The sequence below is a fragment of the Penicillium hordei genome (assembly GCF_028827395.1).
Source record: "Penicillium hordei strain IBT 12815 chromosome Unknown utg000005l_segment0_segment0, whole genome shotgun sequence".
NCBI classification, from domain to species: domain Eukaryota; kingdom Fungi; phylum Ascomycota; class Eurotiomycetes; order Eurotiales; family Aspergillaceae; genus Penicillium; species Penicillium hordei.
In genome coordinates, this window is record NW_026623146.1 from 4576114 (window position 1) to 4595907 (window position 19794).

Consider the following 19794-nt stretch of genomic DNA (forward strand, 5'->3'; position numbering starts at 1 on the left):
GATAGAACCACAGTCTTTGTATTCGGCAAGTACAATTTAAAAGCTTCAACAAGTGCCCAGCAACCTAGATATCGTCAACATGATCAGCCCAAACAGAATCCACTTCTCCACTAACTACAGCTCGCTCCATTGCTTCCTGACCCCGAAGTGACTCCAAACCACGCAAATCCCGACGTACAAGACCAATATTAACCTGCATCTGAGCTATCTCCTCCGTTAAACGACGTTCCATCCGCAACCTAACATCTGGGGAGGCCTCAAAAAGTCCACGGGTAAGCACACTGCGCCACTTGGGGGTAATGGGGGCACCTTCCTCGGACACTTCCTCGCTTGATTCAACATGGGGGGAAGGGGATACATCGGCGGCGGAGGGGGAGATGCGGGGGCGTTTGCGAGACAGGCGGGTAGAAACCGAACTAAGGAAGCGGGAAGCAGCAGAGCGAGGGGGAGTAGAGGGGGTCGGGGGCTGGGTTGGGGGCTGGGTGGGGGACTTGTTAGTGGGAGTGACCGCCGGGAACTGGAACTCGGGGGAGTGCACACGAAGCGCGTCCAGAGCCCAGGCAGGGGCATCAACGCGCAAGGAGCAAGCGCGAGCCACACCTGCGAAGTGACAACACATGCAGGAACCCAGGCTGACCACAGTGCTCTTGACCGAGCTTTCACGGAAAGCTACGACTCGGCAAGAAGCAAAGCAGCCAGCACTGCGTCGGCACCGGGCACACTCCTCCCCGGAGGGAGCAGCGACACCGATGCACTGGCCAATGACGGCCACCTGATGGTTGTGGGACGTGACCGCACGAAGTTGGAAGGTATCATCAACTTGGGGCCAGTCCACATCACCTCCGATCCTCACCCACTCTTCCTGCAACGCAGCCAGCATACCACGCACTTCATCGGGAAGGACTGGTTGCAGGGCATCATCGAGGCCAGTTGGCAACTCGGTGGCATCCTCAGCGTCAAGATTGACGAAGCGAGGGGACGGAGACGGGTCGGCTACATAAGTCAGTCAGCAAGTGGGGGAGCCAATGTGGAGTAGGAAGTAAGACTTACCAGAAAGCTGCGAGGCTCCGACGGAGGAGGTCTCCATGTCAAGTGGGTTTTGCGACACCGACAAGGGAGACGAAGCACCAAGGGACCGGAGGTCAATGGCGTTTCCCTCTGAGTTCTCAACGGGGGCGGCGAGAGGGTCAGACGAGGGCCCGGCAGGAGAGTTTACTGCGGGGAACGACATGGTCACTACAGCAAGTGACGAGTTAGCACCTGGCGAGGTCGACATGGGGATGGATCACTTACCAACAAGTTGATCAATGTCGACAGAAAGTGGAGTGGGAGATGAGACTGAGGAATAAGAAGAGGAGAAGGTTTTCTCTAAGGGGAAAGATGGGGGTATTTATGCTTAGGCAGGCTTGTTTGCCATATTAACCGAGCAGGCAAGAACAAAGAGAACTGCTTGCTGGAGCACAAAGAAAGGGAAGCAATATGCACTTAGCAGTTCTCTCGCCTTCTAATGCCCCCAAACAAAGCACTTGTTGGCCCCTCATCCTACTGGGCCTACTATATTGCCTATTCGGGGAGTCTGTATGGCCTCATTTTTACAGCTTCCGGGGCGGTAAGCTAGATCTGGTGGGGAGGGATGTGCTCCCGAGAGGTTTGCAGGGTTTGCTTACTCTCGGTGCCTGAGGCAGCCACTTGCTGGATGCCTCAGGACAATACTTCTTGGCACTCGGCCAAGTCATTGGTAGCGAGTGCCTATTACCAAGGGGTTTTCTCTGGGCCAAGCCCTTGCTTGGCGCTGATGTAATACATTCTGTATTTAGCTAGTAATTACTACTACCCAATGAAAACCATGCGATCCTAACAGAATCTCACTTGCTAGACATTATGCAATAGTACAACGTCATTGCACAAACAATGCATATGATACATAAGTCAGGATTTATCATAGTAGCTTTGATATCGACGCCGAGACAGGGTGTTGGCCAATGACAGGCGCGCCTAATAGGAATATTGGCCCATCACACTGTCACACGCATAAGCGCCTAGGAGCCACGCTACGTCTTTCCCGTCTGTCCCGTCTGTCCCCTCTACACCTCTCCCCTCTACATCTGTCCCCTCTGTCCCATCCTTGCGGCCTATGAAACTAGTTTTCGTCGCCTTTTCTGCACCGTTCTCGGCTATAATCACACGAAATGCGATCGTCGTCCCCAGATTTCACTCGTATTTACACGAAGTTCAATGATATCAACGTGAGGCAGACTATTCCTGCAGCGGATATCCCAACCCTCGAACAACGCTTGCGACTTAACCATGAAATATTACAGGCAGTCATCTGGTGTTTTATGTCACAATGCATTCTGATCATGTCATACGATCAAGGCTCGTAAGAGCCTTGATCTATCTCTGATATGAGAGGCAATAGCGGTTGGCACCGCCCTATCAAATTGACCCCGGACTGACTCCCAAACAGCACTCGCCTATAGGAATGTAGTAACGCAACTGCGCGATACGGAGAGGGATAGCTGAGAGGATGCCTTTTAAAGATATCTGTCTATATTTGCCCAGTTTGCATCGAATCTTCCAGGCTGCCCAGGTGTCTAGTTCTAGATTGTTGTACCTTTCTTGCTGGTATTTCAAGCTTCTGGTGATGACTTACCTGAAAGATAGCGCGAGATATGAGATACGATGAACACAGGAGATGGCAGAATCATAGAAAACTCCGGGCCCAACTTGCGGGCATTGGCTAGACGAAGCAAACTTCGATAGCTCGCAGAGTTCCGACCTCACCAGACAGTATATAGCGAGGCTTGAGAAAACTATTGGAAAGTTATTGCAGTTTGCGCCTTCGGCAAGGGCATCAGCAAGACAGGTTTGACCCTTGGTTTAATGAGTAAATAGCCCACTACAAGCGGTCATCTTGTCGAGGGTCTGCGCGGGGAACTCGGTTTCAACCGAGACAGTACCTAGGGCCTTTCTGGGACTTCTTCGAACTTCAAGCCTGCGTGTCGAACATGAGCTTTTGCACTCTCTTCTTTTGCTCCGATAATAGCAATACACCACGCGAGGAAGGCATCAAATCCTTGATCAGGATAGCTTCACAGTAGCCCAGTTACGTTTAATGAAAGCTTTCAGCTCAGCGAAAGACTCATCAATCGGGTTCAATTCAGGCGAGTATGGCGGCAAATAAACCAATTTCACCCCGCGTCCGCACACATCTGCGCAATTCGCTCTGAGCGATGGAACAATGCATTGTCCATATCCACAACAGATTTAGGTTCGGGCCATTTGCCACAGTGCTGAAGAAGCTGGGCTATTAAGTCTTCAAACATAGTAGCATCCATTGAACCCCGAAAGACACGCGAAAGCACGATCTACCCGGAGATTTTGGCCTATAATAAAATGGTCAAAACTCTGCACGACCATCATCGCATGCTTTGCCATTTCAACTTTGTTCAGAGCTAAAATATCGTTGATTTGTTTGTGATTGGTTGATTGGTATTCTCCAGAGGCCAATTCATGAGGGGTGTTTAAAACGATATCTAATCGCGGATGACAAGTGGGGATGTTAAGAGGATCCATTCCTGAACTCAATTCCACGCATCTTTTACACCGGCTGTCCAGGGTAGCAATTGACCGGGCGGTGGGATCAAAATAAAAATCATCCAGTTACACACTGCTGTGTTGACCAATATTGTTTTTGTCCATCACCGATCAGAAACTAAATATTTCTAGTTTCATGGAAGCCCCCACAATTGCAAAGATATCATAGCCAGCAGTTGGTTGTGCTAGTATCACAAATTCATCTGTCCCATTCTACATGTTGAGGAAAAAACGCTTTCTAAAGAATCTTCCTGTCCATGTTGTAGACCGACCATGTGAGTTTTTCAATTGCCTTGGCCATTCTGAATTGGGATACCAATGACGTAAAGTGTTGACGGAAAAGCGCCGCCCTTTTCTGCACTGCTTACTGACCTGCGAGGACTTATACCTTCCCATGGTGGGAATCCCTCAAATAAAAATTGGAAAGTCCCAGGGGAGGCTACTTTTATACCCAAAAAGGTGCATAAACCTCAACAGACCCGATCTGTTCAAGTTATTTCTCACAACAGTGATCCCTAACTATACTTACGTAATACTGATTTGAAGAGTTTTACTCTCAAACGCAACTGTAGTGGCTCCTAGGAATTGATGTTTTGTGAGCATCAGGATCCTAGGGGCAGTTAAGTAAGCTCCTAGGAGTACTTGTGAAGTTCTAAAGTTCCCAGGAGCAAGAAGAACAAACTCGCTTGTTCCTAGGATACTCCCATGGGTCCCCAGATAAGTGATATCGACCTCTAAAAAGCCATAGCCCTCAGAAGCAAGGTTTAGTCCAAGACAATTTAATGATTCAGTATTCCTTGATGGAGCGCTTAAACGAAACCCCATGATTCATGAGATATCATAGGCCAAGAGGGTTGTAAGCCGCAACGGCACCATACAATAACAGTATCTTACAGAGTCATACCTGTTTCATGTAACTCTCAGATTACAGGTGATCCAAGTATTGTGGCTTGTCTGTCTTAAAGCGGTGGCTGTGCAGGCTGGATAAAGCCCCTGTAATTACCTTACATCGGTAAATAACAAGCGGCCTGTATCGAATACGGGCCCAGAACATCACCTACTAAGCCGATGACCGAAATGGCCCTGCTATTTATCAATCGAGTCTCAAGGCGTAATTGCACTTTCTGCGAAGTTTGATTTTCTAGGATTTAATGTGTTTCAGAGATAATCCAAGTATATGGGAGTAGGTTGTCGGGCCTTGTCCATGTATCCACCGTAAAGGGATACAAGTTGAAGTCCAACTGGTTTTCAATGAGCTCATTCATTCCTATGGATAGTGCAAAATTAATTTCGATGATATGGCTTGGGTCCTAGTCTGCAAGAGACTCAAGCCACAACATTCTAAACCTGTCATATGTAATCCAAAAGCACCGACCTGGCAAACATAGACAGTATAATAAGATAAACAAAAAAATCGTAGTCCAGATCTGCAATATGAAGCTGGAACGCCGAGGGCATAAGGTAGAATACGGCCTTTTGGTTGCCAAGTCCGAACAGGTTGAAATTGCCAGAGAATTTCGGTGTTAATTTTTTGTTGGTCATTATCAGGTGCGCTTCATGGCAGCGAAAGCAGAGACCAAATGGAGCGGATTGTCGTGAAGAGATTGAGGATCACTTTGTACGCATAAGAATTGAGTGTAGAAAGCTATTCAGTTGACGTTAGCTTTGCAAGATGCGCGTCTGCGCTCCAATAGATTAGCTCTTCCTGTTCTCTCGAATATCATGACTCGACTGAAAGTTCTCAAGTCCTACTGCCGGAGTAAGCATGGTCGAATAAGTAAGGTCCAGAGATGCCTTAAGTCAGAGTAGAATGCTACAGACTGAAGACTGGCAAGTGAGGCTGATTATCGTAGCATGGCCAATAGTCAGATTAGACACGTGCTCATTTGTAATGGAAGGGGCGAGGGCTCATTTTCATGCGTATTCGTGGCATTTTCAAACTTTCTCTTTCAGGTGTAATACTCCACCTGGGGCCTTCTGAGTTTCCGAAGTAGTACTATTGTGCCATATGAATCTCATCTAAATAAGTATCAGTTTAGGTCAATTTTGTCAAACGTTCAGTTGTCTCACTGCCATCGGTCTATGTCGATGTCTGACAAGATTGAGAAGAATGGGCATCATGGATCAAGCTCACTAGTGCGGGAGGGGCTATCGTTGGTCCAGCTCAATCTGGGGAAGCACGCCATACCCGATATACTATTTGCGTCCGGCTAACTGACAAAATGAGCATGCGTAAGTAAAATGGGTTTTAAGTGGTGTAATCAGACCTAGGAATCAAACCAACATCTGTTCTCTATCAGATCTCAGTGGATTCCATGCTCCTAAATTCAGTCAGCCACAGGGCACCCTGCAAATTCATATGCTCCCCCGGGTACAAGAGTGAAAGTTACGTGCATCTTCCAATTTAGGTCTTGACCATATATAACGAACTCAGAGCTTGGGCATATGCAGAAAACTGCTTTCAACTCTCATCGGATGTGAAATATTGGATATCGATCAGGTTGTCGGTTTTCTTTGTGGCATCACACAATCTGCACAATAGTTAGGCTTTTACTCTGGCCGTGGGGTTGAAAAGAGACAGACCTGATTTACTGACAGTTGCTAAACTTATGAGCATATTTCAGGAGGCCTTGAGGAGGGATCGATATTTCTTTATATACTTTGACTCTCAGCATTAGAGGTAACAGTTCTCGCGGTTGGAGTACCAGCGCTTGAGCTCCTAGGATCTATTTCTGTCTCGCCAATCACATTGGTGGCACGAAAGGTCTGAGAGCTCCTAGGAAGTCATATCAGACTTCATAGGACGAGGTATTTTCTGATTGCTAGTTAGAGTATGTTAGGCAAATGAGGGGCCACAATTCACGTCACGGGCGGCTAGATAATCCAATAGTCATGATCAATGAGTTTAGACTATTTTCGTGGACGTGGGATCGTCAGAGCTGAAGTCGTATTCCTAGGAGCAAGCGCAGGCAGCAAGAGCGATAATTCGTTGTTATTCAAGCGCAAAATAATTAAAAAAAGGAAAAGAAAAAGCAATCAATATCAAAAACTACATTGGGTTTGCAAACTATCCAGTTGGGCTTTTTTGAGATATGCTAGATATTGTAGAATCAAAAATTGAGGGTTGGATATTTTCCGCGACTGTGTTGAGACGGCATAGATGCGAGACGCGGCGAGTTGAATAGTGGAATAGCCGCAGAATGGTAAAACAAATGAAAGTGGTCCTACGACAGGTTTCGCCTCCCAGCTGGAGGTGGAACAACCAGGATCGACCACCAAATTGATGACGCCAGCCTTTCGTTGAGGGGACAACGGTCAAGAGTTGTGCTGACCAAGTGGATTTGGATGAGGTTAGCGTGGTGCATTTTATTGAGGTGAGCTGCTGACTTAGCTGCTCCCGCCCTCTGCTCAGGTCGTGCTCAGTGAGGAGGATCATGCTGCTCAGTGAGCAAATCAGAGCGCTCAGGTCATGCTCAGTGAGTGGGATCGCTCAGCTCAGTGAGCAAATCAGAGCGCTCAGGTCACGCTCAGTGAGTGGGATCGGATTGCTCACTGAGCGTGGCATGTGGCTTACATAACGATCAGGTGATACTCAGGGCGTGCTCAGTTCTACTCAGTGAGCAAAAAGCGGCAAGGGGTGAGCACTAAAACGGAAAGGGAAAGCCAAGACTTGTCAGACATTATCCTGTGTATATGCACTTTTATATAACGTATTTCACCCCATAGCTGGACACCCCAAAACACCATAGTAAATGCGATAAATTACAACTTGATATCTCAACAAAGGTACTCTATCTGGAAATTTCCTAATAGCTTAATACTTTTTAGGTGATATCTAGCCTCTTTAAAGACTTTGGAAATCTATACGACTTTATAATTGAGATATATATATTTCTAGCTTTAAACAACGTAATTTTTAATACCATGATAATATAACTTTTCGATTTACTTAGAACTGATATATAGTGTTTAAAAGACTTATCAATAGCTATCAATGAAATCAAATAGTAACGTGGTTGCTAAGATATAAGGTTGTAAAATATCGCATTTACTATGGTGTTTTGGGGTGTCTAGCTACGGGGTGTCCAGCTATGGGGTGAAATACGTTAACTAGTATGCTTAGTACCAAGTGTCAAATGATTCTCTGGGTAAAATACCCTATCCCTACGACATACTCGACTTTGTATTCGGCATTTTTCCTAGCCTCGCTTTAGTGTTGGTTGTGTCGCGCTGTGGACTCGCGAACCTCGTTGAACCTTGGCCCTACATTGACGTAATATTTTGAACTTGTAAACATTATTTAATTGTTCTTGTTGATTTATAGTTGTAACTTTTTGTTACTATAACTCCTGCAATATTTTGTCCGTTGGCTTCCACAGGACTTTGGCGAATGTGGAAGAAATATTTTTTTAAAATATATATCCTCAGGTCGGTACACCATATACATTTCGACCCCATAGTTTGTAATGAACGTAGCCACGCTTTGACTACGATTACACGGGAATTTAACAACCTTTGATTGGTGGCCAAATAGGCCCAAGTCCACAAAGGTTATAGACTCGAATAATAGGACCTGACCCTAAATGTCGTGAGGCTTGATCAACTTCCCCGACCAACTTGTTGATCACCATCACTATAATCAAATGGACTTAATAAACAGTCAAATTCTAGTCAAAATTTGACTTCGTCAATTGGCTGTTGTGGTGATCGTGAAACTGAGTACATAGTCACCTGCATCTGCATAGCCTAATAAGAGACACCAAGGACTGATGGAACCGCATTTCCCAGATCCTTGACATTTTCCTGAGGGCCAAATGGTTCTCTCAACCAGCTCGGAAGTCCAGGAAAAAAGAAGGGAGATCAGCAGCCCAGTGAATTGCTGACTCTTACACGATTGAGTCACACAATATACATTTCCTCCACTACTTCCCCAAGGAAAAACTTCACATATTCGGCTTTCTACAATATTTAACGTTGTATCTCACCCCATTCGCGCTATTTACACTCGATGTTTACCCAACGTAAGAAAGGCTCACGTAGTTACGTAACTATTTATAAGTTTTAACATCCTGGGCAAAAATCAAACTAAACAAGATAATAAAATTTCATGTAACTATCTATCATGTTTGATGGCATAAAGAGACATTTCTAATGCAAGAAATATATCTATAAATCAAGAGCATCACTGCGAGACACACCCTTAGGGTCTAGTGCAGGTGCCTCGCCGACAGCAACCACACGAAGGCAAACCCGAGGCTCATCGTAATCGTAAGTAGCAGTGTGGTAGACAGCACGGTTATCAAACACAGCCAGATCATCGACCTCCCACTTGACACGGGCCTAAAGATAATGAAGTTAGATATTGTCACATTAAGAATGCTGGAGTTGGGGGAATACATACCTGAAGATCATGATTGTCGGTAATCAATTTCATCAAATAACTCTTGATATGCTCGCTTTCATCTGGAGCCAGTCCATTCACAGTTTGCAGATGATGACCAACACCAAAGATGGATTTCCATCCGGTAACCGGGTTCGTTCTCACAATGGGATGCTCAGCAGTCAGCGACTGGTCAACATTCTTGGGATGGCCTCTTTCGACCTGGTAGAGGTGAGTGTGGTCAGGGTTAGGACTGTAGCCGACAGGGGAGAAAGTGCCGGTAAGAGTTTCCAGAAAGGCTCTCCAGGGGGGACTGATACGGTCGTAGACCTCATAGGCGCTGGCGAAAACAGTATCACCACCAGTTGAAGGGCGAACTTTGTTGACTAGAGTGGTGTAATCGGATGTGATGCGCTCAAAGGCGATATCTGAGTGCCAGCCATCGGCAACGCTTTGTTTCTTCAACGTCTTCTTGCCGGTCACCACGCCGCTCTGCTTGGACAGCATATTCTCTGGGTTGCGGGCAATTGTAGACATTTCCAGATCGGGCTTCTCGCCCTCTTTGTGGACGGTGTGGTTGCTGTTGTTGTTAGTTTGTGATATCATGGCTTGAATGGGGGGTAATACATGGGGTGGATATGAACACCAGACTCAGCAGGCTTGCCAGTCAATTGTCCAAGACGATGGGTGAAGAACTTTTGCTGGTCTGCAGTGAGGTTCTTCTGGTTGCGGAAGACGACAAGGCCACGGTGGGAGACTAGAAATAGTGAGTTTCCATTCTTAACTTGGAGCTATAGTTAATGGATGCTCACTGGTAATAGCTAAATCACGAAGGAGCTCGTCCGCATTGGGAGCGTTAAGGACCTCGGCCAAATCAATGTCACTATACACTCTGCCGAGGATTCGAGTGAGGTCCTCGTACTTCCAGTGGTCAATGGAATTACCCAAGGTAAGTGGAGGAGGGAAAGAAGTGATAAAGTCTTCGATAGGCATTTTGAAATAAGATGGAGTATTGAACACTATAGATTCAACGGGAAGATGGTGTGTAGGAGAGAGAGAATATGATGAGATGATCTGAGAGATTGGTGGGCTATCTGGGTGGCTTTATATGTTTTCCGTCGCCCTGTGAATCACTAACCAGTCTCCTTGAAATCCTCCTCTTCCGAAAAAAAGAAAGAAAAAAAAAACAAAAAAAAAACAAACCAAAGGAAATCAATCACCAACTCGAGTTTACCCCACCTCAGGTAATCGGAGGATGGCGATAGAGAGGGGAAGTATGTTTGAATATGACTGGAACTAGACATTGACGTTTCCTACCCGCGAGCCAGTAACCTGGCCGATATCCCTTCCTGCCGAAGGGACGGGATGAGACATTCTGCATGAAATCTGACTGGAAATAGACGTTGACGTTTCCTGCCCGCGGGCCAAGAAATCTGACCGATGTCCCTTCCTGCCGAGTGGACGAGATAAGACATTCTGCATAACATTTTAATATCTGAAGGTGTTGGAGTAGCACTCGAGATGTCCAGATATATTGGATACCCCGTATTCGGTTAGCGTTGGAAATGCGATGTATGTCTCATTACAATACCAATACTGTAACGCCGTTACTGGCGATCGCTCTTATATCCGATATCGGGAGATTACAGATGACGCTGAGATAAATTGCCAGTAAGGAGTACTATCGTGAACCCGTCAACCACAGTGGGTTCCACAGCAGATCATATAAGACTCTTCACCGTGGAGCAACCAAATTGGATGAAGACTGCACCTTTATCTTTTCTTCCAACAATTGACTTTATCCCTTTCTTTCACTTACACCGAACCCAAGGTGTTCTCTTTGATTATGGCCACCAGCACCGCCAAAGGGCCCCCGGTCATTGTGCATGATCAAACTAACCTGCTGCCCCGCACCCAGCTCCTGGTTGTGTTTGGTACTCTCGCCATCGCGTTTCTTATTGCTTATGCAGATCAGAATGGAGTGGCTGTTGCCTTACCCACTATCGCACAGGAGCTAAATGCCCGAGACACAATTAGCTGGGCAGGTACTTCCTCTATGATCGCAAATACAGTGTTTCAGGTACTTTATGGGCGCCTATCTGATATATTTGGCCGCAAGAAAGTGTATCTGTCTGCGGTACTGCTGCTTGCCATTGCGGACATTCTCTGCGCAACTGCGCAGACTGCGTGGGCCTTCTACCTGTTTCGTGGCTTAGCAGGTGTTGCCACCGGTGGAATCAACTCATTGACAATGATGATTGTATCCGATATCGTTACTTTGCAGGAACGTGGCCGATACCAGGGGATCTTGGGCAGTTGTATCGGACTAGGCAATACGATTGGTCCGTTTTTGTCCTCTGCCTTTGCGCAACACGCTACTTGGCGCGGGTTTTTCTATCTGATCAGCCCTCTAATGCTACTCTGTGCTGTGGGTTCATTTTTCCTGCTGCCTTCCACCATGCCCAAAGGGAATGGCCTCGCGAGAGCGAAATTGATCGACGTTTGGGGCTTACTATCTGGATCGATCGCAATCATGTGTATATTGATCCCCATTTCTGGCGGTGGGTCTTACTTCGCCTGGGACTCTGCTTTCGTTATCGCTATGCTTGCCATCGGTGGCGTGGCCACGATTGCATTCATCCTGGTGGAGTGGAAGGTTGCCAAGCTGCCAATGGTACCATGTAAGTTTTACGCCATTCATGCTGCAAACCCCTTTTCGGGTAGCGCGGGAGAACTAATTATAAGTTCAGTATCCATGTTTCGCACCCCTGCCGTGGGGGTCATCTTGCTGCAGAATCTCCTCTTCGGCTACTGCTACTACGCCGAGCTATATTTTCTACCGCTGTATTTTGAGAACGTGCGCGGGGTGACTCCACTGGTATCTGCAGCTCTCCTCGTACCATTGGTAATCGCACAAATGATATTCTCTGTTTGCTCCGGATTCTACATCTCGCATTACTCACGTTACGGGGAAGTGATCTGGTTTGGTTTCATCTGTTGGACAGTGTACGTGGCCTCAATTTCTGTTTCTTTTTTTTTCCCTCTACTTACATGTGATATACAGTGGAGCCAGTGTACTTTGCACCCTGAAGCAAGACACTTCTCTAGGAGTGATCATCGTCGCCCTCATCATTCTCGGTGTTGGCGTTGGCAATGTATTCCAACCCTGCCTAATCGCCATCCAAGCACATTCACCGAAGGATCTGAGAGCTGTGATCATCTCTAATCGCAACTTCTTCCGTGCACTTGGCGGTGCCGTCGGCTTGGCATGTTGCAGTCTTGTACTCCAGACGTCCTTTGCCAAGGCACTCCCAGACGATCTGAGCTATCTCAGTAAGAGCAGTTATGCGCTGCCCTCGCTCAGTGACTTCTCTACAGCGGACCAGAATTCCATCCGGGCCGCGTATGCCTATGCCAGTCGCACTGTGTTTATCTCCATGGCCCCTCTCATGGGCTTCTGTCTGGTCATCTGTGTATTCATTCGAGACCAGGGGTTGCAGCGAAAGGAGGAGACTGCGCCCCCACAGCCTGTACCGACTACGGAAGAGGACACATCTAGTGCGGAAAAGGGTGCCCTGAAGAATTGACCAAATACAAGGGCTTGTGAGGCTGTATAGATGGAGGAATAAAGGAGGGAGTCTCGGAAATGGCTGTATTTCGGAGCGGGTTACCACCGTAAGCCGGTAAATTTGATGAATTACTACTTTGGGCTCGCAACGCCACTATGCGAGAAGTTATTTAACCATATCCCCTTTTAATACAAATTTTAGACCATCAAATAACTTGTATGGGATTGGATATTGCAATCAGGCCTATCTTCGGGTGAAATTCAGGTGGATAAAATGTCAGCTTCACGTGGGAAAAAGAAAAAAATACGCCATTTTGCCACTCGGCCAGATCAAAAACCAGGGTCTCGAATTATGGCCAAGAGGGGTAGATTGATCCTTTATCCCCGGATGAAACGTCATGCACGGGCGGCCCCGCAACCCGTAACCACTAAATTTCATATTCTCCATACCCCCACGCCGAAGGATTTCTTATCGGGGTTGACAAACCGATTAGCGCATATTTTTGGTAACACGTTCATCATCCTTTAGCCTATAGCTTACCCAAGCTATACTATTCCTTGAAACACTATCTTACCAAAAATGAAGTCGAGCCAACTTCTCATTGTTGATATACAAGGATCTAACTGTATTTAGTTCGTATCAAGGTTTTACTGTCGTCTGTTTATCTTGAACTTGTGGAAAGGATCGCAAATATTGGAAACAGACCAAAAAATAAGCCAAAACAAACTAAAGATTTGCAGATAGATGGATAGACAGGGGCCAATCATGACCGTTTGCGCGCTAGGACCAAAGCGCTGCCCCATTCCACATCAACCTCGATGGCCTTCCAATCCACGCTGTTTCGGGATCCTTCTCCGCGTAATGCAGGCTCAGCCTCCCGAATAGCATCCATCATCCGGTCAATCACATCGCCATCACCACTTCCATACTCTTCGCGACGTTTCTGGTCCGGGAACTGCTGCTGCCACTTGTGGAATGAGCTCCACGTACGCATGTACTCCTCCATTGCGCCAAGAGTCATACGCGCACTCATGAAGCGTGTACCCTGGCCACTGCCGAGACCCTGCGTACTAGGTTCATATTCAACGCGCGTAATATCATACCATTCAGCAGCCGGGGGCACCACAGCTCGCAGCTTCTCCTGCACAATGCGTCGTCCAGGCTGCTGCCAGTAGCTTCCCAAGAGGGTTGGATCTTTCTGGTAGGCAAAGTGTTCGATGATATCACTCGCTTTGGGATGCGACACCAAGACGTGATCCTTGTACCCCCAAAATGCCAACGTACCCCCGGGCTGCATAATGCGCGCCAGCTCGGGCCATAGCTTTGGGTAGTGGAACCAATGAGACGCCTGGGCGGCAGTCACGAGGTTGACTTGTCGGTCATACACAAATGGGGAAGACTCTGCCGCGGCTTGATGGAAGCTCACGTTAGGATACGTTGCGGAGGAACCTGTTGAGATTTCACGGGCTTGGGCGATCATCCCCGCTGAAGGATCGGTGCCGATCACGCGGCCAAAGTGAGGGGACAACTCGCGAGCTACCAGACCGTGCCCGGTACCAAGGTCTAGAGCCAGCGAGCGCCCGGCATCTGGAGAGCCCTGGTGGAAAGACAGGACTGCTTTGTACAGTTCGGCTGGGTAGGTGGGCCGAAAAGCTGCGTAGCCTTTGTGCCCAAAGGACTTGCTTCTATTTCGAACTGGTTAGAACTGATACATGTGATATCTCAAAAAACCCAAAGAATTCAACCAGGAGATACACAGGCCAAGCCGAGAATGGCAGACTCACAAGAAAGACGCCATGACTGTGACGCAATCGTTGGCTTTTTTTTTTTTTTTTTTTTTTTCAAGCCAGTAAAGGAGGGCCAATTTAACAGGGAATTATTTGATGGGGGGAGAGCAGATGGCTGAGAAAGTCAGACAGGATGGGATGGGGAAAGACACGTATGAATACGGAGTGCCTCCGAGTTCTCTTCGCCGGCGATCCCGATCCTGATCCTTCGCGCCGTCTGCACGGATACTTGGATTGGACCGGCGGCCGAATCTAGCCCAGGGTTTATCGAGATCGACAACCTGACTCTTCACAGAGAGGTTCGTCTCCGACCCGGTTGCCTTCAACAAGGGGCGATACCGTGTGGGTCCGGGGCACATAACGTTACGTTGAGAACCCTGAAAAGTACTTTTGTCACGGGCTGACCCGTCCCGTCCTGCCCTACGCCGGAACTATCAAGATCTCCGACCACCGAGCCAATGACAGGTACACTTATTTTTAAGCAAGTGGAAGCCAAGAATCAGTCAAATATCCGGTAACGGACTGTATGTAATGAAATGTATGACCCGAAATTCAGAATACTCAGATGTTATAATACAAGGCCTGTGAGATCAGGGACACAATCGCACCATTGAGAAGAATTCCGGTGATTTTTTTAAAAAAAAAAGCCAAGTTGGTTGGAAGCCGACTTGATATTCTCGCTATATATAGCCTTGCATATTTTCTCGATAATACAACAAACTTCCTTTTGATTTACAACAATCTATCCGAATCAAATTGCTGATCGTCTTATTCCAAGGTCAGCTAAGTATACGAGCCCTAGATAATCTTGTATATACTAACCCCGGTTGAATAAAAGTTACGCGCTTGTGCTAGGGCATCTTGGATGTTTAAAATGCAAGTAGTATTTCTGCTTCTTTCAAAACACTCCGCTCATTCTGTAAAGTGCTTCGCCATCACTCGATCATAAAAAGAATCCATGATGGCTACTATGAAACAGCCGATGCCCGGCAAGACCATCTCAGCGGCACCTGGAAGCACGGCCGTCTATGGTATGAATCCAAAAATCATCATATAATGAGTCATGCTAAAGTCTAGCTTCCATATGTAGGCGCATTAGCAGGCATGATGGAGGCGTTAGTCTGTCACCCACTGGGTAATTGAGTGTTCTTGACAAAATAATGTGCTCCGTATCAATTAATGCTGACCAAGATCAGATACTATCAAAGTCAACATGCAAACCAAGAACACGACAGCAACCCTACTCCCACAGAAACCCGGAGGTATGAGACACCACCTTTACATATTTCTAGCGCAGTCAACTCTAACAGAAAATGAGCGGCGTTTCAGACCAAACGTTGGTGAGAACAATACAATCAATATATCATCAGTCTCCAACGGCATTCTATCGCGGCCTTGGAGCAGTTCTTCTAGGGATCGTGCCTAAAATGGCCATTCGATTCGCCAGTTTCGAAACATACAAGACTATCCTCAAAAGACCTGATGAGAAAGCTCTCACCTCGGGAAGGCTAATCCTTGGTAAGTTCAGCACAGGATCTTAAAATGAGAAAAAGTATCCTGATGTCGTTTATCAATTCAGCCGGTTTAGCTTCAGGAATTACAGAAGCAGTTCTTGTTGTAACTCCAACAGAGGTTCTCAAAATTCGCTTACAGACTACAAAGCCACGAGGTGGTGTACCTGGTGCCGTGGCTATGGGATACAGAAATACGCCGGAGGCGCTGTACACCATTGTACGGACAGAGGGTGTCAAGGTTTTATGGACCGGCATAGGATTAACAGCGGCTCGCCAAGGGACAAATCAAGCTGGTAAGTGTCAAATTTTGCCTTCCAAGCCACGTTGTTATAAGGGCTTTTATTCTGATGTTTATGCCTCTAGTGAATTTCTTCGCCTACACGAGAATCCGTCAGGCTCTGGTGGACAGCCAGCCGCAGTACCATTCTTCTGGTCTACCATCCTGGCAGACTGGCTTGAATGGCTTTCTAGCCGGATCCCTCGGTCCTTTGGCCAATGCTCCAATTGACACGTTAAGTATGTTATATCTATAACGTATAGAAAGCATCGCTGATGATTCTTTAGAAACTCGGATTCAGAAAAGTGGCAACAGCGGAAATGAATCGGGGCTGTCTCGTCTCATCCACACGTTCCAGGATATTGTGCGTCATGATGGTTACAGGGCTCTGTATAAAGGGATTCTGCCTCGCGTGTTGCGAGTGGGCATTGGTCAGGCTGTTACCTTTAGCACGTATGAGGCGTTGCGACGATGGTTGTAATAGATACGGGCGTTGAACCGGAATTATCATACAAGTAGCCGATAACGTCTTAACTTTAGGGAATAAGATGGAAGAATTCATGTGATATTAAGTTGTTCCGTAAATCGTATCAATTCCACCAATACACTTCGCCCATAAAGGGCCCTTTGGACGTTCTAAGGCGCGCTCGAACAAGCCGGGCTGATGAAACCCCGTGTTTGAAGAGCAATTTAATCCTCGGATTGCGAACAGTTATTCTATCAGACTTTGCCCATCTGGGAGATACCAGCAGGAGCCACTAGAACCAGGGCGAACGATGATAGGTACGGGCGAGTGAAACTAGCTCACAGAAAGAGGTTCGACGATCGGACAGCCTAAGCTAGGCTTAGGGCTTATTCATGGTGGATACTGACTAAAGTAGCGCAATCTTGGCATCTGGCATCGTAAGCAGGGCCCCGCTCTCAGGGGGGAACAGGAGTCCCTGACGAGTTCTTCACTACAGAGTTTGCGGATCCCTTCCGGTCTAGCTTAAAGCTTAGGATACGTAGACTAGAGTTTGTCCTGTAAGATGCTGTCGCCACCCCCTCCCGTTATAGTATGTGGACACGATAACCAGTTATTTATTTTTATATGTTTTAATACGATACCGAGTTCATTTGTACAATCATACATTCTTTCCCATGTTTGAGTGAGCGTTAATCGGCGTTTGCAATATCCGAGATCGGCAATTTCACTTTCTCCCTAAATGCATTCAACGGGTATTCTAAATAAATATAAGTACTCTGACATGACGCTTCTCATCGACGCTCTGCCCCAGCTCGCGTTACCAGGAGTACTCATTTTCAGAAACACACAAGAACTGGGTCCCGCTTTATCATGGATCTTACATTGCAGCCTGGCGACAGCTTCCCGGACAATGTCGTATTCCAGCAAGATTCCCATCTCCCTATCTCTAATAGTAAAGCTCATGTATGCTAACAACCGCTCCTCAAGCACAGATACATACCCTGGACAGAGGAAACGAGCTCTGTGACCTCGTGTGGGGTTGCGATCCCTTACAATGCTTCGAAGGAATGGTCTGATAAAAAGGTCATTTTGGTTTCTGTTCCTGGTATCCTCTTCTCTCACTTCCAGTTGTTCCTACGCTACATGCATGTAGAAAATTAATTGACCCATCTTCAATAGGCGCCTTTACCCGGACATGCTCCGGTCTTCACCTCCCCAATTACATTGACAACCTTCCCACACTTAAGGAAAAAGGTGTCGACTTGGTGGCGATTATTGCCTTCAACGATGCAAATGTTATGAGTGGCTGGGGGAAAGCAAATAATGTTACGAATAACGATATTGTATGGCTTATGAGACGATGGAAAATGATACGCAGCTAACGCACTTTACTTCAGATATTCCTCTCTGATCCCAATGTCGGGTTCTCAAAGAGTATTAATTGGGCAGACCCATCGGGTCATCGGGGACTTCGTTATGCCATTGTCATCGACCATGGAAAGGTTGTCTATGCACAGAAAGAGACCGAACGGGGCAGTATCCAGGTAATATCTTCCGTGTCATTTCTATCATTACTTCCGGCATGGAGCATAGAGCTAATTCAAGATGCCCTTTGTTTGCGCAGAACTCGGGAGTCGAATCCATTCTTCCGTATTTATAGATTCTGTGGTTGTCTAGTTTGTTGGCCCAGATTGATTTAAAGGAAATGAGAGTATAAGGGCCTGATTTGTGACCCTATTGATCATACTCGAGAGTTGACTTGAATTACCTGCCTAACAGAGAATCAAAGCTTTGAGTATACAAAGTCTAACTTTCGATTCCCATTATTACAAAATAAAGATCTGGCCAAAAAGGAGATAAAAATATACGGCCGCAAGGATATATTATTACCTCTCCAACATTATTACTTTAGGACTTAGGTTAAGACACCTTGCCTGTACAAAAGTCTAGGTACCATACATTGGAGCAGTGACTGAAACTAATATTCTTGAAGTCTAGGCCCAAGCCGGCTCTCTTACAGAAAGCATTTTATCGAATTCCCAGACAATTCATACGTTTGGACTCTGATCTAGATTAATGGGCGAGCTTGAGAGTACTTGCAGGCTTCAAGAAAGCTGGAAGATAGGAAGGGTGCACTTTGGGGCTTTCTATTCTCCTCGGTATCATCTATGCTGCATTCGGCCTGTCGTTTTGACAAGAATCTGGATGCCAGCCAGAGCGGATATGGCAGATTTCGCATATATCTTCATGTTCCTAGTGACTCTATTCATTAACTTACAAAATTCTGGCCATCAACTAGTGTGATCTTATCTATGTTTGTGGCGGCTACAAGCTTGACAGCTGACTATGTTTCATTCTCGTACCCACACAACCCGATATCTAAGTGTTGCCGGAAATTTTGCTATACAACCTCACTGGCAAAACAACTGCACTCGTTAGAACAAGCGGATCCAGCAAGAGTACCGTTATTCGCTTAATTGAGCAATGGTATAATCGATTACTAGGAGCAGTGAAACTTAACTGCTGCCAGTGTATCAGAATGGTCAACCTCGAATGGCCGCGCTAGCAAGTGAGAATTATTCAGCAGAAGTCCATTCTCTTCGCCGGCATAGTAATGGGAAATACTGCCAATAATCTAGTTAATACGCCGTAGGAGAATGAACTCTAGGCTAAGAAGCTAGCCCGGATATACGAAGCCACCAAAGTTGACTTTACTTATAACTTTATCACTAAGCTTCCTAATAGATATAACACCATCATTAGAGAGAGAGGAGGATTACTATCTAGAAGTCAAAAGCAATGTATAGCAATTGCTCGAAGCATTGCCTTATAGCCTCGAGTTCTTCTCCCCGATAAGGCAACCAGTGCCCTTGACCTCTATATCGAAGTCACTCAAAAAGCTCTTTACAACGCTTGCCAAGGGCACACAACCATTACCAAAATATACAAGCTGGCAACTATTCAGGATGCCGATAACATTGTTATTATAGAAAGTGGCCGAATTCTCGACACCAATTACTCTTTACTTAAAGCAAATAGCCGCCCTTATTCGAGATTTATTGGAGGCCAAGACCTATCTGTCGCCGAGGACTTGCCAGACGGCTCTTTAGACAGCAAGGATGAAATAGATAACTAAGCAGTATTATATCGAGCTTACTAACGAATTGCTCGATACTAGACATTTAGGAAACCGGACTTAGAGAG

At 46.5% G+C, this 19794-nt stretch overlaps 7 protein-coding genes across 7 annotated transcripts; 4 read left to right on the forward strand and 3 right to left on the reverse strand.

Annotated features, from left to right (window-relative positions):
* Positions 1-64: 64 nt before the first annotated feature.
* Positions 65-1276, reverse strand: N7537_010536 (DUF3716 domain-containing protein; the record flags this gene model as incomplete). The annotated part of the gene is made up of 2 exons (XM_056901590.1): positions 65-993; positions 1051-1276. The coding sequence occupies 2 exons, from the start codon at positions 1274-1276 to the stop codon at positions 65-67; spliced, it is 1155 nt and encodes a 384-aa protein (XP_056750258.1).
* A 7487-nt stretch (positions 1277-8763) lies between these two features.
* On the reverse strand, positions 8764-9970 carry N7537_010537 (TauD/TfdA dioxygenase family protein; the record flags this gene model as incomplete). Its single annotated transcript, XM_056901591.1, has 4 exons — positions 8764-8937; positions 8999-9557; positions 9605-9734; positions 9790-9970. The coding sequence occupies 4 exons, from the start codon at positions 9968-9970 to the stop codon at positions 8764-8766; spliced, it is 1044 nt and encodes a 347-aa protein (XP_056750259.1).
* An 853-nt stretch (positions 9971-10823) lies between these two features.
* Positions 10824-12564, forward strand: N7537_010538 (uncharacterized protein; the record flags this gene model as incomplete). Its single annotated transcript, XM_056901592.1, has 3 exons — positions 10824-11658; positions 11728-11983; positions 12042-12564. 3 exons carry the CDS (start codon positions 10824-10826, stop codon positions 12562-12564), a joined length of 1614 nt encoding a protein of 537 aa, XP_056750260.1.
* A 745-nt stretch (positions 12565-13309) lies between these two features.
* Positions 13310-14344, reverse strand: N7537_010539 (putative S-adenosylmethionine-dependent methyltransferase; the record flags this gene model as incomplete). The annotated part of the gene is made up of 2 exons (XM_056901593.1): positions 13310-14231; positions 14331-14344. The coding sequence occupies 2 exons, from the start codon at positions 14342-14344 to the stop codon at positions 13310-13312; spliced, it is 936 nt and encodes a 311-aa protein (XP_056750261.1).
* A 950-nt stretch (positions 14345-15294) lies between these two features.
* N7537_010540 (uncharacterized protein) lies at positions 15295-16605 on the forward strand (the record flags this gene model as incomplete). Its single annotated transcript, XM_056901594.1, has 7 exons — positions 15295-15364; positions 15424-15468; positions 15530-15595; positions 15663-15851; positions 15913-16140; positions 16211-16363; positions 16412-16605. The coding sequence occupies 7 exons, from the start codon at positions 15295-15297 to the stop codon at positions 16603-16605; spliced, it is 945 nt and encodes a 314-aa protein (XP_056750262.1).
* Positions 16606-17460: 855 nt separating this feature from the next.
* N7537_010541 (peroxiredoxin family protein) lies at positions 17461-18250 on the forward strand (the record flags this gene model as incomplete). The annotated part of the gene is made up of 5 exons (XM_056901595.1): positions 17461-17553; positions 17578-17695; positions 17770-17933; positions 17988-18134; positions 18215-18250. 5 exons carry the CDS (start codon positions 17461-17463, stop codon positions 18248-18250), a joined length of 558 nt encoding a protein of 185 aa, XP_056750263.1.
* A 954-nt stretch (positions 18251-19204) lies between these two features.
* On the forward strand, positions 19205-19726 carry N7537_010542 (ABC transporter integral membrane type 1; the record flags this gene model as incomplete). Its single annotated transcript, XM_056901596.1, has 3 exons — positions 19205-19228; positions 19272-19391; positions 19424-19726. The coding sequence occupies 3 exons, from the start codon at positions 19205-19207 to the stop codon at positions 19724-19726; spliced, it is 447 nt and encodes a 148-aa protein (XP_056750264.1).
* Between the last annotated feature and the right edge of the window lie 68 nt (positions 19727-19794).